A 17,818-nucleotide genomic window follows, 5' to 3' on the forward strand; every position below is an offset into this window, starting at 1 on the left:
CTTTCCATTCGGCATTGGGTTTGGGCAGGAGGTGATCATTGGGTTTTCAGCCTCATGAGTCCCTTTATTGATTTCAATGATTCCAGGTCCCCCCATTTGCAGTGATTTCATTACTCTTTCTTCTTTGGTTGCCTACATCCTTCATGGCAAGTGGTGTGATGTCTCGCAGTCTGGCTAATTAGGTGCATGTCTCTTCCAGATGGACTCTGTGGACAACTTCACCCTGTCCAATACGCCTTCCCGCGACGAGGATGTCAAATCCCAAGGCCCTTCCCGCTCCAGATCCCCCTCTACCATGAGCGACATTGAGCCGCCCGAGGTACCTGCACCTACTATAGGGATAGAACTATGTACAGTAACATACAGCCATTCTGCACTTACTATAGGGATAGAACTATGTACAGTAACATACAGCCATTCTGCACTTACTATAGGGATAGAACTATGTACAGTAACATACAGCCATTCTGCACTTACTATAGGAATAGGACTTTGTACAGTAGCATACAGCCATTCTGCACTTACTATAGGAATAGGACTTTGTAAAGTAGCATACAGCCATTCTGCACTTACTATAGGGATAGAACTATGTACAGTAACATACAGCCATTCTGCACTTACTATAGGAATAGGACTTTGTACAGTAGCATACAGCCATTCTGCACTTACTATAGGGATAGAACTATGTACAGTAACATACAGCCATTCTGCACTTACTATAGGAATAGGACTTTGTAAAGTAGCATACAGCCATTCTGCACTTACTATAGGGATAGAACTATGTACAGTTACATACAGCCATTCTGCACTTACTATAGGAATAGGACTTTGTACAGTAGCATACAGCCATTCTGCACTTACTATAGGGATAGAACTATGTACAGTAACATACAGCCATTCTGCACTTACTATAGGGATGGAACTATGTACAGTAACATACAGCCATTCTGCACTTACTATAGGGATAGAACTATGTACAGTAACATACAGCCATTCTGCACTTACTATAGGGATAGAACTATGTACAGTAACATACAGCCATTCTGCACTTACTATAGGAATAGGACTTTGTACAGTAGCATACAGCCATTCTGCACTTACTATAGGAATAGGACTTTGTAAAGTAGCATACAGCCATTCTGCACTTACTATAGGAATAGGACTTTGTACAGTAGCATACAGCCATTCTGCACTTACTATAGGGATAGAACTATGTACAGTAACATACAGCCATTCTGCACTTACTATAGGGATGGAACTATGTACAGTAACATACAGCCATTCTGCACTTACTATAGGGATAGAACTATGTACAGTAACATACAGCCATTCTGCACTTACTATAGGGATAGAACTATGTACAGTTACATACAGCCATTCTGCACTTACTATAGGGATAGAACTATGTACAGTTACATACAGCCATTCTGCACTTACTATAGGGATAGAACTATGTACAGTAACATACAGCCATTCTGCACTTACTATAGGGATAGGACTATGTACAGTAACATACAGCCATTCTGCACTTACTATAGGGATAGAACTATGTACAGTTACATACAGCCATTCTGCACTTACTATAGGGATAGAACTATGTACAGTAACATACAGCCATTCTGCACTTACTATAGGGATAGGACTATGTACAGTAACATACAGCCATTCTGCACTTACTATAGGGATAGAACTATGTACAGTAACATACAGCCATTCTGCACTTACTATAGGGATAGGACTATGTACAGTAACATACAGCCATTCTGCACTTACTATAGGGATAGAACTATGTACAGTTACATACAGCCATTCTGCACTTACTATAGGGATAGAACTATGTACAGTAACATACAGCCATTCTGCACTTACTATAGGGATAGAACTATGTACAGTAACATACAGCCATTCTGCACTTACTATAGGGATAGAACTATGTACAGTAACATACAGCCATTCTGCACTTACTATAGGGATAGGACTATGTACAGTAACATACAGCCATTCTGCACTTACTATAGGGATAGAACTATGTACAGTAACATACAGCCATTCTGCACTTACTATAGGGATGGAACTATGTACAGTAACATACAGCCATTCTGCACTTACTATAGGGATAGAACTATGTACAGTAACATACAGCCATTCTGCACTTACTATAGGGATAGAACTATGTACAGTAACATACAGCCATTCTGCACTTACTATAGGGATAGAACTATGTACAGTAACATACAGCCATTCTGCACTTACTATAGGGATAGAACTATGTACAGTTACATACAGCCATTCTGCACTTACTATAGGGATAGAACTATGTACAGTAACATACAGCCATTCTGCACTTACTATAGGGATAGAACTATGTACAGTAACATACAGCCATTCTGCACTTACTATACTTTATACTATACAGAACTTATTTATAGAGCACCTATAAAGCAACGTATTTGATAGGATCATTTCCTTGTATGTAATTGTTTCCTTACAGGTAACAGATCACCGGTCCATTCAGACACCAACTATAAGGGCCTCCTACCATAACTCTGGATCCTCTGCCCCTAAGGTAACATAAATGTTGATGTTTTTCTTTCCAGCCAATAGCTAAGCCCTGCATATTATAATAGGAGACCTAGAAGGGGATTTTTAAATCATATTAATTTTCAGTGGATAATATCTAAGTGATTAACACTTTCTGAGACACTAAAGCTCAAGCTGACTGGATAAGAGTATGGAATATATTGGTGTTTGGACCGTTGCCCAATACTAATTCAGTTGTCTTCTTCCATTGTAGCCCAAAGCCCACCAGTTTGTGGTGAAGACTTTCAACGCGCCTACTAAATGCAACCAGTGCACGTCGCTGATGGTCGGGCTGATACGCCAAGGCTGCACCTGTGAAGGTGAGTTTAAAGCAACATGGCTGAACGTCTCGCCATCCCATGTACCATGCTCATCCTGTTTGCCTAGGAACAGATATGGACTTTCTACTCCTTCTCACTACCCCAGCAGGGGGAGCCGGGATTGGTCTGATGAAAAATATTTGGGTTTTCCTATAGATATTTATGGGCCTGGGGCAGGACAATGAATAGCACTATGGGGAAGGAGTTCCCTCTCTTATTGCCAAAGATCTATTAAACAGATTTAAACTGCCAATGGCAAACAGTGTCCTGTCTGACCAATAGAGAGAGCAGCTTGGGAACTGGAAGTGCAGAGAATCAGAACTTCTGGAAATAGACTCAGATCTCACCCATTGTGAACTTACCCTTTAAAGAGACATTGTATTAAAGGTGCCCATACACGTTAAGATCCACTTTGGTCTCCCAATATGTCCTAAGGTGGGCGATATTGGGCTTATTTGGTTTTTTGGCCCTAGGGCCAAATTAGTCTGAAGGACTCAAATGGGCAGCTTAAATCTGCCTGTGTATGGCCACTGTAAGTGTTTGTTACTCAAGCGGGTCCAAATGAAGAAGAACAAGTTGCGTCTATTGATTGTGGTGTTTTCCTGTGTCGTCTTTTCTTTACACTTTCATTTTTTTCTATGGTCAGTGTGCGGATTTTCCTGCCATGTAACCTGTGCGGACAAAGCCCCGGCCGTCTGCCCCATCCCCACTGACCAGACGAAGGGACCCCTGGGGATAGATCCCCAGAAAGGAATTGGAACGGCGTATGAAGGTCATGTAAAAGTAAGTGTGGCTCCTTCAGGACATGGTTCCATTTCCCAACTGGACTGGCAACGTTGGGTTATATCTGTTCTGCTCTAACATCATTGGCAGGTCCCAGAATTCACTGCTGTTACTGCACAGGGTTAACCCCGCAATGGAAATGTAACGCTTCTATTGAGGTCTCTTATTAACTCATTGCACACATGGCTAAAGCCTCCGATCCCAGTTGGTTTCTTGGTTTCCAGTGCGTTGCAGATGGGTAACTCTCCTGTTTTCTCCTTACAGGTGCCCAAGCCGGCCGGTGTCAAGAAGGGTTGGCAGAGAGCGATGGCAGTTGTATGTGATTTCAAGCTTTTCCTGTATGAGATAGCAGAGGGCAAATCCTCCCAAACCAGCTGCGTAGTGAGTCAGGTCATTGATATGAGGTAAGTGTTTAGCCACGACACCCTCTCCTTGGTGCCTCTGTGCAGGTCCATAATGCTTTTCTTTTGCACTGCAGTAATAATTCCCTTTATTAATTGTGTTTGCTTGTCATTAGTTCCCATTGTATCTGGCTACAGGAAATGCTAAGCCTTGATTTTTAACCAGTGTTAAGCATAAGGCCCTTCTGACTTGCTGAGTAGGAGGTACTGGCAAATAACCAACCATAACCAGTTAACCCTGTATATTCAGAGCAGAGTCCTTTATGAGGGGACAGAGACATGTTTGGGCTGAGCATGTCTGTGTCCTTCCAAGGGCCTAATGCCCTGTATTTGCAGTGGTTACAGTTCTGACCCCTGTATCAGCTTTACATGTGTACAGAACAGAAGAAATTAAATTCTGTGTTTCTTTTGATAGAGGACTCAGTGCAGCGTTTCCGTGAGTGCTTATGGCTGTATTTACGTAGACCTTTCTGATAAAGCTTACTGAGGGTTTTACCTTTCCTTCTCCTTTAAAGGGATGAAGAGTTTGCAGTGAGTTCTGTTCTGGCATCTGATGTCATCCACGCCAATCGCAAGGACATCCCATGCATTTTTAGGGTAAGTCAGCAGAATTTCCCAGTGCCTTGTGCTTGTTCCCAACTAAGATATAATTACCCCTTATTGGGGGCAGAACAGCCCTATTGGGTTTATTTCATGGTTAAATGATTCCCTTTTCTCTGTAATAATAAAACAGTACCTGTACTTGATCCCAACTAAGATATAATTACCCCTTATTGGGGCAGAACAGCCCTATTGGGTTTATTTCATGGTTAAATGATTCCCTTTTCTCTGTAATAATAAAACAGTACCTGTACTTGATCCCAACTAAGATATAATTACCCCTTATTGGGGGCAGAACAGCCCTATTGGGTTTATTTAATGGTTAAATGATTCCCTTTTCTCTGTAATAATAAAACAGTACCTGTACTTGATCCCAACTAAGATATAATTACCCCTTATTGGGGCAGAACAGCCCTATTGGGTTTATTTCATGTATAAATCATTTTTTAGTTGATTTAAGGCATGGAGATCCAAATTACAGAAAGAACCCCCTATCCAGAAAACCCCAGGTCCCGAGGATTCTAGATGGTTGCTATAGGTTACTGCCTGGAGTTTATAAATGAGTCCCTCTGTGATTGATTATTGTCATTTCTTTGCTCCCCTCTGTAGGTCACAGCTTCTCAGCTCTCGGCGTCAAGCAACAAGTGCTCCATCCTACTCCTGGCCGACAGTGAGAGTGAGAAGGGCAAGTGGGTGGGGGTGCTGAACGAACTCCACCGTATCCTGAAGAAGAACAAGCTCAAAGACCGATCCGTCTACGTCCCCAAAGAGGCCTATGACAGCACTTTGCCACTCATTAAGAACACTCAGTCGGCGGCCATATTGGGTAATTCCGGGCTCCTGGGGATACTTTGTACTTGATTGCAAAGAGACAGCTCACGGTGCATTTCTGTCTTTTTTTCTTTCTTGGTGCAGATCATGAACGAATAGCGCTGGGCAACGAGGAGGGACTGTTTGTTGTACATGTCACAAAAGATGGTAAGTTACAGGTTACTGAACTTTTAGTATGTTATAAAATGTCCTATTCCCAGCAACTTTGCAAGTGGTCTTCATTATTTATTTTTATAGTTTTTTTTTTATTATTACTTGCCTTCCCCCCCTGACCTGTGCTCTGATAAACTTCACTCACACTTTACTGCTGTGCTGCAAGTTGGAGTGATATCCCACCCCCCCCCCTCACCCCCAGCAGCCAATCAGCAGAACAATGGGAAGGGAGCAAGATAGCAGCTCCCAGTAGGTATCAGAATAGCACTCAATAGTAAGAAATCCAAGTCCGGCTTGGGACTCCTCCAGTTACATGGGAGTAGGAGAAACAATAGGTTAGCTGAAAGCAGGTCTAATGTGTAGCGCTGGCTGAAAGCTCAGACTCAGGCACACTTTACTGCTGCGCTGCAAGTTGGAGTGATATCCCCCCCCTCCCCCCAGCAGCCGATCAGCAGAACAATGGGAAGGGAGCAAGATAGCAGCTCCCAGTAGGTATCAGAATAGCACTCAATAGTAAGAAATCCAAGTCCGGCTTGGGACTCCTCCAGTTACATGGGAGTAGGAGAAACAATAGGTTAGCTGAAAGCAGTTCTAATGTGTAGCGCTGGCTGAAAGCTCAGACTCAGGCACAAGGCACTGAGATGGCGCCTACACACCAATATTACAGCTACAAATACATTTATTGGTTCAAGAATAAAAGGTTAAATGGCAGAGGGAATTATTTGCTGTGTAACAGTGTAAGTTAGAAATAAAAAGTACCCCTTAAAAATCATGACAGTTTTCCTTTAAAAGCAAACATCTTATTGGTTGCTATGGGTTACTGCTACTGGGCAAACTTAGTGCCGTTTATTACATATGTGGGTTAGTCTATACTGTAGAATGACAGGCCTTGTCCATATGTTTATCAATAACGCGTGTTTCTCCCCGTCCCCTCACAGAGATTATTCGCGTGGGAGACAACAAGAAAGTTCACCAGGTTGAGCTCATCCCCAGCGAGCAGCTCATCGCCGTGATTTCGGGAAGGAACCGCCACGTCCGGCTTTACCCCATGATATCCCTTGACGGGAGAGAGACAGAGTTCTACAAACTGGTAGAAACCAAGGGCTGCCAGGGCATCGTATCAGGGCAGGTGCGCCACGGGGCCCTCACGTGTTTATGCGTGTCCATGAAAAGACAGGTTCTGTGTTACGAACTCAACCAAAGCAAGACGCGCCACAAAAAGATCAAGGAGATCCAGGTTCCGGGGAACGTTCAGTGGATGGCCATTTTTAACGAGCGCCTGTGCGTGGGTTACCAGTCGGGGTTTATGAGGTACCCGCTGCACGCCGACGGGAGCCCCTATAGCCTTCTGCATTCAGACGACCACACACTGTCCTTCCTCACGCAGCAAGCCACGGACGCCATTTGCGCAGTTGAAATCTCAAATAAGGAATACCTGCTGTGTTTTAGCAGCGTCGGGGTTTATGTCGACTGCCAGGGGCGGAGGTCGCGGCAACAGGAACTCATGTGGCCCGCCGGTCCCTTGTCTTGCTGTAAGTGTCCCGCCGCCCCTCTGTGGTTACACGGCTGAATGAGCCCCAACAGTTACAGCTTTATATTTGTCTGTTGCTGCTCTGAGAGGAATCTGGCATGTTAGTAAGAGTCAAATCATCCATTTTGAGATTTTTTTTCTTACATTTTTTGAAAGGGCATTTTATACCAATCCTTACATAGGGTGTAAATAGAATCCAGAATCATTGACAATCTGTGGCTGTGCTTTTGTTGATAGACACCAAGTACAATACCGTGTATATTATCCCTTATAATACATGAGTGATACTCAGAGTTCCCTGTATAACTCAGCCTGCAGCCTTGTGCCTTTATATGGGGGGCACAGAACCCCTCAGTGACTGCTAATATCCTTATCATTTACAGTAGGGGGTACATTATCCCTTATAATGCATGAGTGATACTCAGAGTTCCCTGTATAACTCAGCCTGCAGCCTTGTGCCTTTATATGGGCACAGAACCCCTCAGTGACTGCTAATATCCTTATCATTTACAGTAGGGGGTACATTATCCCTTATAATACATGAGTGATACTCAGAGTTCCCTGTATAACTCAGCCTGCAGCCTTGTGCCTTTATATGGGGGCACAGAACCCCTCAGTGACTGCTAATATCCTTATCATTTACAGTAGGGGGTACATTATCCCTTATAATACATGAGTGATACTCAGAGTTCCCTGTATAACTCAGCCTGCAGCCTTGTGCCTTTATATGGGGGGCACAGAACCCCTCAGTGACTGCTAATATCCTTATCATTTACAGTAGGGGGTACATTATCCCTTATAATACATGAGTGATACTCAGAGTTCCCTGTATAACTCAGCCTGCAGCCTTGTGCCTTTATATGGGGGGTACAGAACCCCTCAGTGACTGCTAATATCCTTATCATTTACAGTAGGGGGTACATTTTCCCTTATCCCCACATTTACCACCATGTTAATACAGGTCATTCCTATTCAATTCTATTGAAAAATAACTGATTCTTTAGGAAGGTGTGTGTTAATTAATATTTTAGGAGTATTTTCCATTCTCTTTGCAATGTCACACTGCCCTCTGATTGTCACTATGTAGCCAGGCACCGGTAACACAAACAGTGAGGAAGCACTAAGGGCGGGTGGGGGGGGGGGAGAGCAATGGAAAGGGGAAGCACTGGGAGATCTGGTGATGGGAAACTGCAGGGTGCCGATGGGGGGGGGCTCTAGCAGTGGTTCAGTCGGTGGGGAAGGGAGAAATGCAGGGAGGGGGTAGAGGAGACAGAAAAGATTCCCCATGGGTTGGAGATGAAGAGGAGGGAGATGGAGGGGAAGGTATGGGGGCACATATAGGGTTGGCTCTATTGCTAGGGCTAAATACCTTGCATGGCTCGCAAGTAATATTATAGAATGGCAGTAAGTAGGGCATGTTGCTGCTTGGAGTGTGATCCACCATGCCATCCTAGTCCTACCAGCACCTCACAGTAGTTGGCTGCACTGTGTGGGCATAAACAGGCAGTGTGTGGGCATAAACAGGCAGTGTGTGGGCATAAACAGGCAGTGTGTGGGCATAAACAGGCAGTGTGTGGGCATAAACAGGCAGTGTGTGGGCATAAACAGGCAATGTGTGGGTATAAACAGGCAGTATGTGGGCATAAACAGGCAGTGTGTGGGCATAAACAGGCAGCAATTGGGCATAAACAGGCAGTATGTGGGCATAAACAGGCAATGTGTGGGCATAAACAGGCAATGTGTGGGCATAAACAGGCAATGTGTGGGCATAAACAGGCAATGTGTGGGCATAAACAGGCTGTGTGTGGGCATAAACAGGCAATGTGTGGGTATAAACAGGCAGTATGTGGGCATAAACGGGCTGTGTGTGGGCATAAACAGGCAGTGTGTGGGCATAAACAGGCAGCATTTGGGCATCAACAGGCAGTATGTGGGCATCAACAGGCAGTATGTGGGCATAAACGGGCTGTGTGTGGGCATAAACAGGCAATGTGTGGGTATAAACAGGCAGTATGTGGGCATAAACGGGCAGTATGTGGGCATAAACGGGCTGTGTGTGGGCATAAACAGGCAGTGTGTGGGCATAAACAGGCAGTATGTGGGCACAAACAGGCAGTATGTGGGCATAAACAGGCAATGTGTGGGCATAAACAGGCAATGTGTGGGTATAAACAGGCAGTATGTGGGCATAAACAGGCAGTATGTGGGCATAAACAGGCAATGTGTGGGCATAAACGGGCTGTGTGTGGGCATAAACAGGCAGTGTGTGGGTATAAACAGGCAGTATGTGGGCATAAACAGGCAGTATGTGGGCATAAACGGGCTGTGTGTGGGCATAAACAGGCAATGTGTGGGTATAAACAGGCAGTATGTGGGCATAAACAGGCAGTATGTGGGCATAAACGGGCTGTGTGTGGGTATAAACAGGCAGTGTGTGGGTATAAACAGGCAGTATGTGGGCATAAACGGGCTGTGTGTGGGCATAAACAGGCAGTGTGTGGGTATAAACAGGCAGTATGTGGGCATAAACAGGCAGTATGTGGGCATAAACGGGCTGTGTGTGGGCATAAACAGGCAGTATGTGGGCATAAACGGGCTGTGTGTGGGTATAAACAGGCAGTATGTGGGCATAAACAGGCAGTATGTGGGCATAAACGGGCTGTGTGTGGGCATAAACAGGCAGTGTGTGGGTATAAACAGGCAGTATGTGGGCATAAACGGGCTGTGTGTGGGCATAAACAGGCAGTGTGTGGGTATAAACAGGCAGTATGTGGGCATAAACGGGCTGTGTGTGGGCATAAACAGGCAGGGTGCGGGCATTAATAGGCAGTACATTGAAGGAGAGGCCCGATTGATGCAGTAGTATCCCCCTGTGAGAATGGTGCCTGCCTGTGAGCCGATTGGTCAGATACAGTACAAGTTGTTGGCACAGTTTTATCAGTGCGTGTATGGGGAACTTCAGGGGCCCCTTGCCAGCTGGAAAGGCGAATACTCGACTCACATAAAAAGGCAGCGGGTGGATGTGCAATTTAAAATGGGCAGGGGGGAGTGTTCCCTCAAATTTCTTTTGGCTTTGTGCACGAAAAGTTATCATTTGTGAGTAAAGTGGGGATTCTAAATAATTAATTATGTATGTATGTATGTATATATTTTATTTATTTATTCATTTTTTTTATTTACTTTTTTTCACAAAAAATATATGTGCAAGCATATTACTTAGAGATGGTAAGGGCTGTGTGGATAGTGGCATGTTGTTAGTTAAATGTTATATGGGCCAGGAGGCATTCTGTGCAGTGGGGTATATGTGCAAGGGATTATGGGCACTGGAAGAAGTAGTCTGTGTAAGGAATATATATATATATGGAGTGGGGGTGCTGGTTCACAAGTGTCCATTGGATACTTCACCATTGTAACCCTCAGCATGGCAATTTGTCATTTATAATTATTTATATAAATATACTGGATCACATCTAAAATCACTTCTAAACTAGTTCAAGTCCAGTATCTACATCTCCTATAGCAAAAAGTAGTACAGAGGCTGCTGGGATTCCGCGTCTCACATGACCTGTTCTCTTTTTCAGGCTACAACGCGCCGTACCTCTCCGTGTACAGTGAGAACGCAGTGGATGTGTTCGATATTAACTCCATGGAGTGGATTCAGACAATACCGCTTAAGAAGGTAAGAGGGGTTAATGCAGACCCCCAGTGTTTCCATGGCAATGTAAAGAGTCACTAGTATACAAAGAGCCACGTGCCACAGAGCTTAAGCATTTGGCACACTGGATGCTATATATATATATATATATATATATATATATATATATATAGTCCAGGTAAAATCGGCACTCACCGCTCCAAAGGCACTCACCGGGTGCTGACCAGAAAAACAGACAGCAGGTTTGTAGAAAGCACTCACGGCATCAAAATGTAAAGTAAAAAACTTTCTTGTTTATTTAATCATCGCATCAACGCGTTTTGATCCTCATAGGATCGTCATCATCATCCTGATGACGATCCTATGAGGATCGGAACGCGTTGATGCGATGATTAAATAAACAAGAAAGTTTTTTACTTTACATTTTGATGCCGTGAGTGCTTTCTACAAACCTGCTATATATATATATATACAGGTATGGGACCTGTTATCCAGAATGCTTGGGACCTGGGGTTTTCCGGATATGGATTTTTCTGTAATTTGGATCTCCATACCTTATGTCTACTAAAAAATAATTTAAATATTAAATAAACCCAATAGGGCTGTTCTGCCCCCAATAAGGGGTAATTATATCTTAGTTGGGATCAAGTACAGGTACTGTTTTATTATTACAGAGAAAAGGGAATCATTTAACCATTAAATAAACCCAATAGGGCTGTTCTGCCCCAATAAGGGGTAATTATATCTTAGTTGGGATCAAGTACAGGTACTGTTTTATTATTACAGAGAAAAGGGAATCATTTAACCATTAAATAAACCCAATAGGGCTGTTCTGCCCCCAATAAGGGGTAATTATATCTTAGTTGGGATCAAGTACAGGTACTGTTTTATTATTACAGAGAAAAGGGAATCATTTAACCATTAAATAAACCCAATAGGGCTGTTCTGCCCCAATAAGGGGTAATTATATCTTAGTTGGGATCAAGTACAGGTACTGTTTTATTATTACAGAGAAAAGGGAATCATTTAACCATTAAATAAACCCAATAGGGCTGTTCTGCCCCCAATAAGGGCTAATTATATCTTAGTTGGGATCAAGTACAGGTACTGTTTTATTATTACAGAGAAAAGGGAATCATTTAACCATTAAATAAACCCAATAGGGCTGTTTTGCCCCCAAAAAGGGGTAATTATATCTTAGTTGGGATCAAGTACAGGTACTGTTTTATTATTACAGAGAAAAGGGAATCATTTAACCATGAAATAAACCCAATAGGGCTGTTCTGCCCCCAATAAGGGGTAATTATATCTTAGTTGGGATCAAGTACAGGTACTTTTTTATTATTACAGAGAAAAAGGAAATTATATTTAAAAATTAGAAATTTTTGCTTATAATCTATGGGAGACTACCTTTCTGTAATTCGGGACTTTCTGGATAATGGTTTTCCGGATAAGGGATCCCATACCTGTATTTGCACACATGTAACAGGGAAAGGGGCAGGATATAAGAGAGACCAGTTGGACTGTCCCAGGGGAGACTGTCATCAGTATTTGTCTGTTCCCATTAGGTGCGCCCATTAAATTCCGAAGGTTCCCTTAATATCCTGGGCTTGGAGACCATCCGGCTCATATATTTTAAAAATAAAATGGCAGGTAAGTGTTATCACTCACTCGCATGTGTCTGTGCCATGTTGTGGGATTGTGTTATTTTGGGGTACGTTCAAATTAACTACTATTTATTTGCCATGTAAGCATAAGTGAGGATTTAATTATGGTTGTGGAACATTCCCCCTGTGCATCTTTGTGTGTGGCAAAACAATGAACAACAATGGCCTCAGGCCCTCTATACCTCATACAGCAGTATTACTTCCTCTTACTGCTTTGGCCAATTGCACGTCAGCTTGTTGTCAGGTGACCAGTGTAAGGTTATGATCACATGACAGCTTAGCCACTGCCTCAGAGATTCTACCGACTGTACCACAGGCTGGAACTGACTAAAAGCAACTTCCTATAAAACAAATGCTATTTCCTTGTTCCCAGTCTGTAATACATGGGAGGGAGCAATGATAGGGTGCCACCCGAAGGCAGGAGCGCCATTTAGATTCATATAGAATACACTTAATATTTGTGCTTTGAAATGCATATTATTTTAATTAAAAAAGATTAGGAAATGTATTTAAAGCCCAAATTCTATGTTATTTACCAAATATCCCCTCCTTGCCTGAGACACCAGCTTCATATTCCTCAAAACTCCCACCAGCTACCTTGCATTGAACACCACACAGCCGCCATCTTGGAACTACCACAAGGGTTATGGATCACCCCCGGTCTGGCCTGTCCTACACTCACTCACCCCCGGTCTGGCCAGTCCTACACTCACTCACCCCCGGTCTGGCCAGTCCTACACTCACTCACCCCCGGTCTGGCCTGTCCTACACTCACTCACCCCCAGTCTGGCCAGTCCTACACTCACTCACCCCCGGTCTGGCCTGTCCTACACTCACTCACCCCCGGTCTGGCCTGTCCTACACTCACTCACCCCCGGTCTGGCCTGTCCTACACTCACTCACCCCCGGTCTGGCCTGTCCTACACTCACTCACCCCGGTCTGGCCAGTCCTACACTCACTCACCCCCGGTCCGGCCAGTCCTACACTCACTCACCCCCAGTCTGGCCTTTCCTACACTCACTCACCCCCGGTCTGGCCTGTCCTACACTCACTCACCCCCAGTCTGGCCTGTCCTACACTCACTCACCCCCGGTCTGGCCAGTCCTACACTCACTCACCCCCGGTCTGGCCTGTCCTACACTCATTCACCCCCGGTCTGGCCTGTCCTACACTCACTCACCCCCGGTCTGGCCAGTCCTACACTCACTCACCCCCGGTCTGGCCCCTCCTACACTCACTCACCCCCGGTCTGGCCAGTCCTACACTCACTCATCCCCGGTCTGGCCCCTCCTACACTCACCCCCGGTCTGGCCAGTCCTACACTCACTCACCCCCGGTCTGGCCAGTCCTACACTCACTCACCCCCAGTCTGGCCAGTCCTACACTCACTCACCCCCGGTCTGGCCAGTCCTACACTCACTCACCCCCAGTCTGGCCAGTCCTACACTCACTCACCCCCGGTCTGGCCAGTCCTACACTCACCCCCGGTCTGGCCAGTCCTACACTCACTCACCCCCAGTCTGGCCAGTCCTACACTCACTCACCCCCGGTCTGGCCAGTCCTACACTCACTCACCCCCGGTCTGGCCTGTCCTACACTCACTCACCCCCGGTCTGGCCTGTCCTACACTCACTCACCCCCGGTCTGGCCTGTCCTACACTCACTCACCCCCGGTCTGGCCAGTCCTACACTCACTCACCCCCGGTCTGGCCAGTCCTACACTCACTCACCCCCGGTCTGGCCAGTCCTACACTCACTCACCCCCGGTCTGGCCTGTCCTACACTCACTCACCCCCGGTCTGGCCTGTCCTACACTCACTCACCCCCGGTCTGGCCAGTCCTACACTCACTCACCCCCGGTCTGGCCAGTCCTACACTCACTCACCCCCGGTCTGGCCAGTCCTACACTCACTCACCCCCGGTCTGGCCAGTCCTACACTCACTCACCCCCGGTCTGGCCAGTCCTACACTCACTCACCCCCGGTCTGCCCCTCCTACACTCACCCCCGGTCTGGCCAGTCCTACACTCACTCACCCCCGGTCTGGCCAGTCCTACACTCACTCACCCCCGGTCTGGCCAGTCCTACACTCACTCACCCCCGGTCTGGCCAGTCCTACACTCACTCACCCCCGGTCTGGCCTGTCCTACACTCACTCACCCCCGGTCTGGCCTGTCCTACACTCACTCACCCCCGGTCTGGCCTGTCCTACACTCACTCACCCCCGGTCTGGCCTGTCCTACACTCACTCACCCCCGGTCTGGCCAGTCCTACACTCACTCACCCCCGGTCTGGCCAGTCCTACACTCACTCACCCCCGGTCTGGCCTGTCCTACACTCACTCACCCCCGGTCTGGCTTTTCCTACACTCACTCACCCCCGGTCTGGCCAGTCCTACACTCATTCACCCCCGGTCTGGCCCCTCCTACACTCACTCACCCCCGGTCTGGCCAGTCCTACACTCACTCACCCCCGGTCTGGCCTGTCCTACACTCACTCACCCCCGGTCTGGCCCGTCCTACACTCACTCACCCCAGGTCTGGCCAGTCCTACACTCACTCACCCCCGGTCTGGCCCCTCCTACACTCACTCACCCCCGGTCTGGCCAGTCCTACACTCACTCACCCCCGGTCTGGCCCCTCCTACACTCACCCCCGGTCTGGCCTGTCCTACACTCACTCACCCCCGGTCTGGCCTGTCCTACACTCACTCACCCCCGGTCTGGCCAGTCCTACACTCACTCACCCCCGGTCTGGCCAGTCCTACACTCACTCACCCCCGGTCTGGCCTGTCCTACACTCACTCACCCCCCGGAAATAGGAAAGCTAAGCAAGGCAAAGGGAACAATCCCATGGTAGTTCTGTAATCATTTGTGTTATTGTATAAAGACTGGATGTATTGAGTATAATAACCATAGCAGTGGGTGTGCACCCTGTGTAATATACTTTTGCTCTGTGGATGTGTAACTGTCCCTTTGGCTTCCCAGAGGGGGATGAGTTGGTGGTCCCTGAGACGTCGGACAACAGTCGGAAGCAGATGGTTCGGAACATGAACAACAAGCGGCGCTACTCGTTCCGGGTGCCCGAGGAGGAGAGGATGCAGCAGAGGAGGTGGGTACCCGGGCCTCACCCCTTTATACTGGGCCCTGGGGCCCGACGTTACACACAGGGGCATGCAGTTCCCCCTACATTGCCACTCACACCGACTGCTCAATCCATGTGGAATGAAGTGGATTTCATAGTAAATAAAAGCATGACATGTGGCCGTCAGAGTATTAACCCCCACATTCCCATGCATCCCATTCCGCACATTCCCATGCCCACACTTGGGAAATCACATGAATAAATGTGATTTCAGGGATGATGACTATTTTTTTTTTAAAATTACGTTGAATTTGACATTTTCCTACTGATTTTAGCACTTTTTGAAACTTGCTCATGGATTGAATTGCACAACAGGCAGAGCAGAGAATGGAGGAATAGAGATTCTGCTATCAGCGTAGGACGGGGTTCTTTATTCCAAGGGCAATCGGGTTACAGATTTCCTACCATTAGCATTGATTGCGCTCAAAGTGGGATGCCCTTCTAGGATGAAACACAGATAGTTTTTATTTCATAAATATAAGACTCCATTGGGGTTATGTAAAAAAAACCCACTAAATTTGCCCAGGAGCAATAACCCATAGCAACCAATCAGCAGGCAGCATTTACAGCATCTTATTGGTTGCTATGGGTTACTGCTCCTGGGCAAACGTAGTACCTTTTATTACATATAGGGGCATGTCTGAGCAATATCCGCTCTAGGCTGCGTTCTTGACTTTTAAAGGGGAACTCTGCCCAAAGGCTGTTTCCATTTCATAATAAAAGAAGATGGAATTCTAAGCAACTTTAGTGGAGCTTTTGGGAGGCTCAGTTACAGACCTGCTGGGGGTATAGGGGCCCAGTTAGTGACAAGCAGTTTCAGTATATGTTTATGAAAAATGATTTATACCCAGCATTTAGGGAGGCCCTAACATGAATTTGCTGCGGGGCCCATAACTCCTAGTTCTGCCATTGAGCCTGATGGATTACGATGCTGCTATAGGCGCCATTCCATGCAATACCCCCCCTCCAGCTTCTGCTTCACCTTTAACTTTTAGTTTGGTATAGAATGGCTCATTCCTAGCAGCTTTTCAATTGGTCTTTATTTTTTATCTGCCCTTTTCTTCCTTTTTTTTTCCAGCTGTCAGATTTGGGGTCACTGACCCCCCAGCAGGCAGAACATATTGCTCTGTGAGGCTACAATTTTATTGTGATTTTTTATTACTTATCTTTAGGGATGCAACAAACCCACTTTTTTGGGTTTGGCCGAACCCCCAAACCCATTGTGAAGGATTTGGCTGAATCCAAATCCTAATTAACATGTGTTAATTACACCGAATCCTTAAAAAAAAAGCCCGGATTTGGCCGAATCCCAAACCGAATATGGGATTCGGTGCATCCCTACTTATCTTTCTGTTCAGCCCCTCTCCTATTTCAGCCTCATTCAAACCAATGCCTGGTTGCTAGGGTAATTTGAACCCTAGCAACCAGATGCCTGCTGAAATTCCAAACTGTAGAGCTGCTTAACAAAAGGCTGAATAATTCCAAATCCACAGAAAACAAAAAAAGTGAAGACCAATTGCAATTTGTCTCAGACTATGAAGCTTTAAATCATACTAAAAGTTAATTTCAAGGTGACCAACCCCTTATATACGGGGGGGCTGCTGCTTACAGACCCCACAGAATCCTGCTGCACTGCTGCTTCCTGATCCGAGCGCCTCTGCTCCCCGCCGCCCCCGTGGGGTATTGGGGTGCAGAGCGGCTCAGATCCGGGCCACACTCTGTATGGAAACACTAATGACAAAGGACCCTTTTCACTTTCAGGGAAATGTTGCGAGACCCAGAAATGAGAAACAAATTGATTTCCAACCCAACCAATTTTAACCACATAGCGCACATGGGCCCCGGAGACGGTATCCAAATCCTGAAAGATTTGCCAATGGTAAGAGAGAGAGAGAGAGAGGTAACCTGGTTTGTCTTGTTGTGTTACGGTGCCGCCCATGGGAACTAGAGCAAATGATGGATCAGAAGCCATATTGGTGCTAGTGGGAGCTGCCATGTTACTTGCCCTTACTGAGGGGTTCCCTATAGACTCTGTATAAACAAGTGGAGCCTTTATATACATATATATAGCTGGGCACAGTGGCGCTACAGCCAATAGTCACATCCAGCCCTTGCCATTCCCTTGGTTGCTGCTCACATGACCTCAGGCCTATC

General features: G+C 46.2%; 1 protein-coding gene across 6 annotated transcripts in view; it reads left to right on the forward strand.

Moving 5' to 3' along the window:
• cdc42bpa (CDC42 binding protein kinase alpha) overlaps positions 1-17,818 on the forward strand; it is a 126,358-nt gene that overhangs the window by 104,444 nt on the left and 4,096 nt on the right. For 5 of the 6 annotated variants that reach the window (XM_031902576.1, XM_031902577.1, XM_031902578.1 and 2 more), the window contains 13 exons: positions 200-319; positions 2,492-2,566; positions 2,795-2,900; positions 3,547-3,683; positions 3,948-4,087; positions 4,600-4,681; positions 5,294-5,510; positions 5,600-5,662; positions 6,607-7,200; positions 10,781-10,878; positions 12,423-12,507; positions 15,508-15,631; positions 17,426-17,543. In XM_031902576.1, the coding sequence (XP_031758436.1) occupies positions 200-319; positions 2,492-2,566; positions 2,795-2,900; positions 3,547-3,683; positions 3,948-4,087; positions 4,600-4,681; positions 5,294-5,510; positions 5,600-5,662; positions 6,607-7,200; positions 10,781-10,878; positions 12,423-12,507; positions 15,508-15,631; positions 17,426-17,543 (1,959 nt within the window). The remainder of the gene's footprint in view (positions 1-199; positions 320-2,491; positions 2,567-2,794; positions 2,901-3,546; positions 3,684-3,947; positions 4,088-4,599; positions 4,682-5,293; positions 5,511-5,599; positions 5,663-6,606; positions 7,201-10,780; positions 10,879-12,422; positions 12,508-15,507; positions 15,632-17,425; positions 17,544-17,818) is intronic. The other variant, XM_031902580.1, reaches the window with a different exon arrangement.

Source organism: Xenopus tropicalis, chromosome 5 (assembly GCF_000004195.4).
Source record: "Xenopus tropicalis strain Nigerian chromosome 5, UCB_Xtro_10.0, whole genome shotgun sequence".
In the NCBI taxonomy this organism is placed as follows: Eukaryota; Metazoa; Chordata; class Amphibia; order Anura; family Pipidae; genus Xenopus; species Xenopus tropicalis.